The sequence below is a fragment of the Ranitomeya variabilis genome, chromosome 2 (assembly GCF_051348905.1).
Source record: "Ranitomeya variabilis isolate aRanVar5 chromosome 2, aRanVar5.hap1, whole genome shotgun sequence".
Taxonomy (NCBI): Eukaryota; Metazoa; Chordata; class Amphibia; order Anura; family Dendrobatidae; genus Ranitomeya; species Ranitomeya variabilis.
The window spans coordinates 1,092,155,306-1,092,165,528 of NC_135233.1; the positions used below are offsets into that span (position 1 = coordinate 1,092,155,306).

General features: G+C 47.9%; 1 protein-coding gene across 1 annotated transcript in view; it reads left to right on the forward strand.

Annotated features, from left to right (window-relative positions):
• The window catches only part of CENPO (centromere protein O), a 12,911-nt gene extending 3,042 nt beyond the window's left edge, over positions 1-9,869 (forward strand). Inside the window, exons 3-7 of the mRNA XM_077291752.1 lie at positions 1,626-1,795; positions 2,169-2,289; positions 2,370-2,626; positions 8,957-9,128; positions 9,222-9,869. Coding sequence (XP_077147867.1) covers positions 1,626-1,795; positions 2,169-2,289; positions 2,370-2,626; positions 8,957-9,128; positions 9,222-9,352 — 851 coding nt within the window. The 3' untranslated portion in view covers positions 9,353-9,869. The remainder of the gene's footprint in view (positions 1-1,625; positions 1,796-2,168; positions 2,290-2,369; positions 2,627-8,956; positions 9,129-9,221) is intronic.
• The last annotated feature ends 354 nt before the right edge of the window (positions 9,870-10,223 follow it).

Consider the following 10,223-nt stretch of genomic DNA (forward strand, 5'->3'; position numbering starts at 1 on the left):
TTACATGGAGTTGTAATTCCTCCAGGATAGGAGATATCTCAGATCCCGGCCATTACAGGGAGTTGTAATTCTACCAGGATAGGAGATATCTCAGATCCCGGCCACTACAGGGAGTTGTAATTCTACCAGGATAGGAGATATCTCAGATCCCGGCCATTACAGGGAGTTGTAATTCCACCAGGATAGGAGATATCTCAGATCCCGGCCATTACAGGGAGTTGTAATTCCTCCAGGATAGGAGTTATCTCAGATCCCGGCCATTACAGGGAGTTGTAATTCCTCCAGGATAGGAGTTATCTCAGATCCCGGCCATTACAGGGAGTTGTAATTCCTCCAGGATAGGAGTTATCTCAGATCCCGGCCATTACAGGGAGTTGTAATTCTACCAGGATAGGAGATATCTCAGATCCTGGCCATTACAGGGAGTTGTAATTCTACCAGGATAGGAGATATCTCAGACCTTGGCCATTACAGGGAGTTGTAATTCCTCCAGGATAGGAGATATCTCAGATCCCGGCCATTACAGGGAGTTGTAATTCTACCAGGATAGGAGATATCTCAGATCCCGGCCATTACAGGGAGTTGTAATTCTACCAGGATAGGAGATATCTCAGATCCCGGCCATTACAGGGAGTTGTAATTCCACCAGGATAGGAGATATCTCAGATCCCGGCCATTACAGGGAGTTGTAATTCCTCCAGGATAGGAGTTATCTCAGATCCCGGCCATTACAGGGAGTTGTAATTCCTCCAGGATAGGAGTTATCTCAGATCTCGGCCATTACAGGGAGTTGTAATTCTACCAGGATAGGAGATATCTCAGATCCTGGCCATTACAGGGAGTTGTAATTCTACCAGGATAGGAGATATCTCAGATCCCGGCCATTACAGGGAGTTGTAATTCCACAAGGATAGGAGTTATCTCAGATCCCGGCCATTACAGGGAGTTGTAATTCTACCAGGATAGGAGATATCTCAGATCCTGGCCATTACAGGGAGTTGTAATTCTACCAGGATAGGAGATATCTCAGATCCCGGCCATTACAGGGAGTTGTAATTCCTCCAGGATAGGAGTTATCTCAGATCCCGGCCATTACAGGGAGTTGTAATTCCTCCAGGATAGGAGTTATCTCAGATCCCGGCCATTACAGGGAGTTGTAATTCCTCCAGGATAGGAGTTATCTCAGATCCCGGCCATTACAGGGAGTTGTAATTCTACCAGGATAGGAGATATCTCAGATCCCGGCCATTACAGGGAGTTGTAATTCTACCAGGATAGGAGATATCTCAGATCCTGGCCATTACAGGGAGTTGTAATTCTACCAGGATAGGAGATATCTCAGATCCCGGCCATTACAGGGAGTTGTAATTCCTCCAGGATAGGAGATATCTCAGATCCCGGCCATTACAGGGAGTTGTAAGTCTACCAGGATAGGAGATATCTCAGATCCCGGCCATTACAGGGAGTTGTAAGTCTACCAGGATAGGAGTTATCTCAGATCCCGGCCGTTGCGGTGAGTTGTCCCTCATATCGAAGAGTTGAAATTCTTATACCTGGGCATGTTGGGAGTTGTAGTGTCCATTCGGCAGCGCACAGGTTTCTGACCCGTCTCTCTGGTGGGGAAGGCGTCCTCTCACATCTGGAGTTGCTGGAGACTTTGTCGCACAACTTGGCGGAGAGGCAGGAGCAGAGCCGGCGGCAGGAGGACGTCGTGCAGGAGAAGAGGGAGATCCTCCTCCAGCTGAAGAAGGAGCGCGACGAGCTGCAGGCCACGATCAAGCAGCAGAGCAAGGAGGTGAGTCCGCGCGGCCTGCACCCGACACCTGCACCTGACAACTGTGCCCGACAACTGCGCCAGCACCCGACAACTGCACCCGACAGCTGTGCCTGCACCCGACAGCTGCGCCTGCACCCGACACCTGCGCCTGCACCCGACAGCTGCCCCTGCTCCCGACACCTGCGCCTGCATCCGACAACTGCACCCGACAGCTGTGCCTGCACCCGACAGCTGCTCCTGCACCTGTCAACTGCACCCGACAGCTGCGCCTGCTCCCGACACCTGCGCCTGACAACTGCGCCTGCTCCCGACACCTGCGCCTGACAACTGCGCCTGCTCACGACACCTGGTCCTGCTCACGACAACTGCACCTGACCCATCGTGTTCTCAGATCCAGGTGTTATCTGCGACCGATGAGGGAAGCCGCCAGCCGCAGCCGAGCACCCGGGAAGCCATGCGGGACCTGAGGCTGGAGGAAATGGAGGCCGCCATGGAGGCGCTATGGTTCACAGGTCAGTAGGAAGCTTGTGTGAAGCTTGTCAGGACACAACTGTGACAAACCCTCAGCTGTGCGCACTGTCTGTGCTCCCAGGAATCAGCGGGAAGAAGACGGAGCACGGGTTTTGCTTCTGCCTCAGCACAGCCTTTGAAGGCCATTACTTGGACTCCTATTACGTGGAGGTGAAAAATCTGGAGAATCCGCGAATCGTCCGTCACTCCATTCCCGTCTTCATTCCTCTTCCAAACATCACCAAACACCTGCAGAGCAACCTGAAAAAATTCCTCACCGATCTGGCGGATCATTTGGACGGCTTTGCCGGGAGGAAATTCCAGGCTGATCGGCTCCAGGTATCATCAGAGACATCTGTGTTCCCTGCGCTCCCCGCTTATAGCGCCTGCTCTCCAGATCTCCACTGTTTATATCACTGGGCGACGGTGCCACCTGCTGGACAGATCTATTATGTCTCCTCTACAGCAGGAGAAAACTCACATCCCAGCATTAGTGCTGCCCTGTACAAGTGGAGGACGGGCTTGTAATCGGGACACCCAAATAAAATTACTCCCTGATGTAGCACGTTTCACATTTCCCTCTTGTGGGAGTATCTCTCCCAGTAATATAGGCTGGATGTGAGGTCTGTGTGTCTCTCCCAATAATATAGGCAGGATGTGAGGTCTGTGTGTCTCTCCAGTAATATAGGCAGGATGTGAGGTCTGTGTGTCTCTCCCAGTAATATAGGCTGGATGTGAGGTCTGTGTGTCTCTCCCAGTAATATAGGCTGGATGTGAGGTCTGTGTGTCTCTCCCAGTAATATAGGCTGGATGTGAGGTTTGTGTCTCTCCCAGTAATATAGGCTGGATGTGAGGTCTGTGTGTCTCTCCCAGTAATATAGGCTGGATGTGCCGTCTGTGTGTCTCCCCCAGTAATATAGGCTGGATGTGAGGTCTGTGTGTCTCTCCCAGTAATATAGGCTGGATGTGAGGTCTGTGTGTCTCTCCCAGTAATATAGGCTGGATGTGAGGTCTGTGTGTCTCTCCAGTAATATAGGCAGGATGTGAGGTCTGTGTGTCTCTCCCAGTAATATAGGTTGGATGTGAGGTTGGTGTCTCTCCCAGTAATATAGGATGGATGTGAGGTCTGTGTGTCTCCCCCAGTAATATAGACTGGATGTGAGGTCTGTGTGTCTCCCAGTAATATAGGCTGGATGTGAGGTTTGTGTCTCTCCCAGTAATATAGGCTGGATGTGAGGTCTGTGTGTCTCTCCCAGTAATATAGGCTGGATGTGAGGTCTGTGTGTCTCTCCCAGTAATATAGGCTGGATGTGAGGTCTGTGTCTCTCCCAGTAATATAGTATGGATGTGAGGTCTGTGTGTCTCTCCCAGTAATATAGACTGGATGTGAGGTCTGTGTGTATCTCCCAGTAATATAGGCTGGATGTGAGGTTTGTGTCTCTCCCAGTAATATAGGCTGGATGTGAGGTCTGTGTGTCTCTCCCAGTAATATAGGCTGGATGTGAGGTCTGTGTGTCTCTCCAGTAATATAGGCTGGATGTGAGGTCTGTGTGTCTCTCCAGTAATATAGGATGGATGTGAGGTCTGTGTGTCTCTCCCAGTAATATAGGCTGGATGTGTGAGGTCTGTGTGTCTCTCCAAGTAATATAGGCTGGATGTGAGGTCTGTGTGTCTCCCAGTAATATAGGCTGGATGTGAGGTCTGTGTGTCTCTCCCAGTAATATAGGCTGGATGTGAGGTCTGTGTGTCTCCCAGTAATATAGGCTGGATGTGAGGTCTGTGTGTCTCTCCCAGTAATATAGACTGGATGTGAGATCTGTGTGTATCCCAGAAATATAGGCTGGATGTGAGATCTGTGTGTCTCTCCAAGTAATATAGGCTGGATGTGAGGTCTGTGTGTCTCTCCAATTAATATAGGCTGGATGTGAGGTCTGTGTGTCTCCCAGTAATATAGGCTGGATGTGTGAGGTCTGTGTGTCTCTCCAATTAATATAGGCTGGATGTGAGGTCTGTGTCTCCCAGTAATATAGGCTGGATGTGAGGTCTGTGTGTCTCTCCCAGTAATATAGGCTGGATGTGAGGTCTGTGTCTCCCAGTAATATAGGCTGGATTTGAGGTCTGTCTCTCCCAGTAATATAGGCTGGATTTGAGGTCTGTGTGTCTCTCCCAGTAATACAGACTGGATGTGAGCTCTGTGTGTCTCTCCCAGTAATATAGGCTGGATGTGAGGTCTGTGTGTCTCTCCCAGTAATATAGGCTGGATGTGAGCTCTGTGTGTCTCTTCCAGTAATATAGGCTGGATGTGAGGTCTGTGTGTCTCTCCCAGTAATATAGGCAGGATGTGAGGTCTGTGTGTTTCTCCCAGTAATATAGGCAGGATGTGAGGTCTGTGTGTCTCTCCCAGTAATATAGGCTGGATGTGAGGTCTGTGTGTCTTTCCCAGTAATATAGGCTGGATGTCAGGTCTGTGTGTCTCTCCCAGTAATATAGGCTGGATGTGAGGTCTGTGTATCTCTCCAGTAATATAGGCTGGATGTGAGGTCTGTGTGTCTCTCCCAGTAATATAGGCTGGATGTGAGGTCTGTGTGTCTCTTCCAGTAATATAGGCAGGATGTGAGATCTGTGTGTCTCCCAGTAATATAGGCTGGATGTGAGGTCTGTGTGTCTCTTCCAGTAATATAGGCAGGATGTGAGATCTGTGTGTCTCCCAGTAATATAGGATGGATGTGAGGTCTGTGTGTCTCTCCCAGTATTATAGGCTGGATGTGAGGTCTGTGTGTCTCTCCCAGTAATATAGGCTGGATGTGAGGTCTGTGTGTCTCTCCCAATAATATAGGCAGGATGTGAGGTCTGTGTGTCTCTCCAGTAATATAGGCAGGATGTGAGCTCTGTGTGTCTCTTCCAGTAATATAGGCTGGATGTGAGGTCTGTGTGTCTCTCCCAGTAATATAGGCAGGATGTGAGGTCTGTGTGTTTCTCCCAGTAATATAGGCAGGATGTGAGGTCTGTGTGTCTCTCCCAGTAATATAGGCTGGATGTGAGGTCTGTGTGTCTTTCCCAATAATATAGGCTGGATGTCAGGTCTGTGTGTCTCTCCCAGTAATATAGGCTGGATGTGAGGTCTGTGTATCTCTCCAGTAATATAGGCTGGATGTGAGGTCTGTGTGTCTCTCCCAGTAATATAGGCTGGATGTGAGGTCTGTGTGTCTCTTCCAGTAATATAGGCAGGATGTGAGATCTGTGTGTCTCCCAGTAATATAGGCTGGATGTGAGGTCTGTGTGTCTCTCCCAGTAATATAGGATGGATGTGAGGTCTGTGTGTCTCTCCCAGTATTATAGGCTGGATGTGAGGTCTGTGTGTCTCTCCCAGTAATATAGGCTGGATGTGAGGTCTGTGTGTCTCTCCCAGTAATATAGGCTGGATGTGAGGTCTGTGTGTCTCTCCCAGTAATATAGGCTGGATGTGAGATCTGTGTGTCTCTCCCAGTAATATAGGCTGGATGTGTGAGGTCTGTGTGTCTCTCCCAGTAATATAGGCTGGATGTGAGATCTGTGTCTCTCCCAGTAATATAGACTGGATGTGAGATCTGTGTGTCTCCCAGTAATATAGGCTGGATGTGAGGTCTGTGTGTCTCTCCCAGTAATATAGGATGGATGTGAGGTCTGTGTGTCTCTCCCAGTAATATAGGCTGGATGTGAGGTCTGTGTGTCTCTCCCAGTAATATAGGATGGATGTGAGGTCTGTGTGTCTCTCCCAGTAATATAGGCATGATGTGAGGTCTGTGTGTTTCTCCCAGTAATATAGGATGGATGTGAGGTCTGTGTCTCTCCCAGTAATATAGGATGGATGTGAGGTCTGTGTGTCTCTCCCAGTAATATAGGCTGGATGTGAGGTCTGTGTGTTTCTCCCAGTAATATAGGCAGGATGTGAGGTCTGTGTGTCTCTCCCAGTAATATAGGATGGATGTGAGGTCTGTGTGTCTCTCCCAGTAATATAGGCAGGATGTGAGGTCTGTGTGTTTCTCCCAGTAATATAGGATGGATGTGAGGTCTGTGTCTCTCCCAGTAATATAGGATGGATGTGAGGTCTGTGTGTCTCTCCCAGTAATATAGGCTGGATGTGAGGTCTGTGTGTTTCTCCCAGTAATATAGGCAGGATGTGAGGTCTGTGTGTCTCTCCCAGTAATATAGGCAGGATGTGAGGTCTGTGTGTCTCTCCCAGTAATATAGGCTGGATGTGAGATCTGTGTGTCTCCCCCAGTAATATAGGCTGGATGTGAGGTCTGTATGTCTCTCCCAGTAATATAGGCTGGATGTGAGCTCTGTGTGTGTCTCTCCCAGTAATATAGGCTGGATGTGAGGTCTGTGTCTCTCCCAGTAATATAGGATGGATGTGAGGTCTGTGTGTCTCTCCCAGTAATATAGGCTGGATGTGAGGTCTGTGTGTCTCTCCCAGTAATATAGGCTGGATATGAGATCTATGTGTCTCTCCCAGTAATATAGGCTGGATGTGAGGTCTGTGTGTTTCTCCCAGTAATATAGGTTGGATGTGAGGTCTGTGTGTCTCTCCCAGTAATATAGGTTGGATGTGAGATCTGTGTGTCTCTCCCAGTAATATAGGCTGGATGTGAGATCTGTGTGTCTCTCCCAGTAATATAGGTTGGATGTGAGGTCTGTGTGTCTCTCCCAGTAATATAGGTTGGATGTGAGATCTGTGTGTCTCTCCCAGTAATATAGGCTGGATGTGAGCTCCTGTGTGTCTCTCCCAGTAATATAGGCTGGATGTGAGGTCTGTGTGTCTCCCCCAGTAATATAGGCTGGATGTGAGCTCTGTGTGTCTCTCCCAGTAATATAGGCTGGATGTGAGATCTGTATGTTTCTCCCAGTAATATAGGCTGGATGTGAGCTCTGCGTGTCTCTCCCAGTAATATAGGCTGGATGTGAGATCTGTATGTTTCTCCCAGTAATATAGGCTGGATGTGAGATCTGTGTGTCTCCCAGTAATATAGGCTGGATGTGAGGTCTGTGTGTCTCTCCAGTAATATAGGCAGGATGTGAGGTCTGTGTGTCTTTCCAGTAATATAGGCTGGATGTGAGGTCTGTGTGTCTCTCCCAGTAATATAGGCTGGATGTGAGGTCTGTGTGTCTCCCAGTAATATAGGCTGGATGTGAGATCTGTATGTTTCTCCCAGTAATATAGGCTGGATGTAAGGTCTGTGTTTCTCCCAGTAATATAGGCTGGATGTGAGATCTGTGTGTTTCTCCCAGTAATATAGGCTGGATGTAAGGTCTGTGTTTCTCCCAGTAATATAGGCTGGATGTGAGGTCTGTGTCTCTCCCAGTAATATAGGCTGGATGTGAGGTCTGTGTGTCTCTCCCAGTAATATAGGCTGGATGTGAGGTCTGTGTGTCTCTCCCAGTAATATAGGCTGGATGTGAGGTCTGTGTCTCTCCCAGTAATATAGGCTGGATATGAGGTCTGTGTGTCTCCTCGCAGTAATATAGGCTGGATGTGAGGTCTGTGTGGCTCTCCCAGTAATATAGGCTGGATGTGAGATCTGTGTGTCTCTCCCAGTAATATAGGTTGGATGTGAGGTCTGTGTGTCTCTCCCAGTAATATAGGCTGGATGTGAGATGTGTGTGTCTCTCCCAGTAATATAGGCTGGATGTGAGGTCTGTGTGTCTCTCCCAGTAATATAGGTTGGATGTAAGGTCTGTGTTTCTCCCAGTAATATAGGCTGGATGTGAGCTCTGTGTGTCTCTCCCAGTAATATAGGCTGGATGTAAGGTCTGTGTTTCTCCCAGTAATATAGGCTGGATGTGAGCTCTGTGTGTCTCTCCCAGTAATATAGGCTGGATGTAAGGTCTGTGTCTCTCCCAGTAATATAGGCTGGATGTGAGGTCTGTGTGTCTCTCCCAGTAATATACGCTGGATGTGAGGTCTGTGTGTCTCCCCCAGTAATATAAGCTGGATGTGAGGTATGTGTGTCTCTCCCAGTAATATAGGCTGGATGTAAGGTCTGTGTGTCTCTCCCAGTAATATAGGCTGGATGTGAGATCTGTGTGTCTCTCCCAGTAATATAGGCTGGATGTGAGGTCTGTGTGTCTCTCCCAGTAATATAGGCTGGATGTGAGGTCTGTGTGTCTCCCCCAGTAATATAGGCTGGATGTGAGATCTGTGTGTCTCCCAGTAATATAGGCTGGATGTGAGGTCTGTGTGTTTCTCCCAGTAATATAGGCTGGATGTGAGCTCTGTGTGTCTCTCCCAGTAATATAGGCTGGATGTGAGCTCTGTGTCTCTCTCCCAGTAATATAGGTATAGTTTTTCCAAACACAACTTAAAGAAAAATGGTGGAAATTTTGTATTGAGGACTGTTTAGAAAGTTGCTCCTCTTTGCATTTAGGAAGCAAATAAAACCAATAATGTGCAATGGTGTTAGGTCTAAAGGTCAAAATATGGTGTTTAGGCCGTCAGCAGGTCATCGGTAGCATCCAGAGTGCAGACCACCCAGTGACCAGACCCCCGTATCTTTGCTGGCAGATTTTCCTATTAGCCCTCCTGCTGCAGATGTTGTACACTGCGCCCCCTGCTGGTTCAGTGTCGGCATGTCATTGTGATCTGTGCCGCTCCCTTGGATCACTGACGTTACCTCGCCATCTCCTGTACAGGACCCCCCAGGCCGCTGCGTCCCAGACACCCTGCAGAGGAATTCCCTTCACACCGTCATCTCGTTCAGTTACAACGTGCCAATCGATGGACGGACTTTCTGCTTCTCTGCAAAGCTGCTATACGGCGCCATTACCGGCGTGCTCCCGACAGAGGCGCTGGTCACGTGTCCAGGTAGCAGAAGCTGCCACCATCTTTTCCGGTTCCTATTTCCAGGCTTTGTTTTTATGGCAGGTTAATAAAGTTTGCTATGTTTTGACTTTTCAGAAACCGCCGGACCTGTGCAGGAGGCGGCGTCCTCCCACGCCGCGTTATTCCGCAGTACGCCCCTACATAGAGCTCTCGAGTCACTGACCGCCGACGACTCAAAGGCTGCGGGGAGCAAAAACCAGAGATGACGGATTATGTAAAGAAGAAGTAGAGCGAAAAGTTCTAAAAACTATTTAAAACACTTTTTTGTTTTCTAGATCACCGCTTGCTGTCAGTGATTGATATTCACGGCCGATGTGTAAACCCACCGCCCTCTGGTGGTGAAGCCGAGGATTGCAGGTGTGTGGTTTCCTATGTGCCAGTGTCAGTAATGCCGCCTGGTTGTAGCACGTCATCAATAAACATCGTAAGAAGTATCTCTTCTCGATTTGGGGAGCATTTTGTATCAGTGCTATCAGAATATATATAAATCCTGCTCCACACATGGCAGATATAATAAAGCTGATAGCTGCTGATCAACCACTGAATATCAATCTCTGACAGCGGCATCCATGGTGGGGTGGCTGTACATACCCCCAACAACGCCCGCGAGATTTCCAGAAAAAAAAAAGTTCACTATCTGATATCTGTTCTTGCACCATTTACCATTTCATATTTGTATCATCACAATTAAAAAAAAAAAATATATATATATATTTTTGCTTTCCCATTTGTTTTTTTATGAGTTGACACTTTAATTGGTGTCAGTGTTAATGATTTTCATTTTACAGTATTGGTCATTATCGTAGCTGGTACCACTCAAGTGCACTCATTTTTTCAGATTTTGATTTTTTGCATATAGCATTAATAGAAGAAATAATATTTTTTTTAACATCCTGGTTTTTTTTTTTTATTTCCAAGGGGATTTGTCCGTGCAATCACTTGATCGCTGATGTGATGCATTGCAAAACTTCTAATTGCTGAGATGCTCATTGGGACCTTCAGAAGTTTAGAAATTCTTCTGTAACCAATGGCATTAGTATGTTTTTCAACAATAAGGTTGTGAAGGTCTTGAGGCAG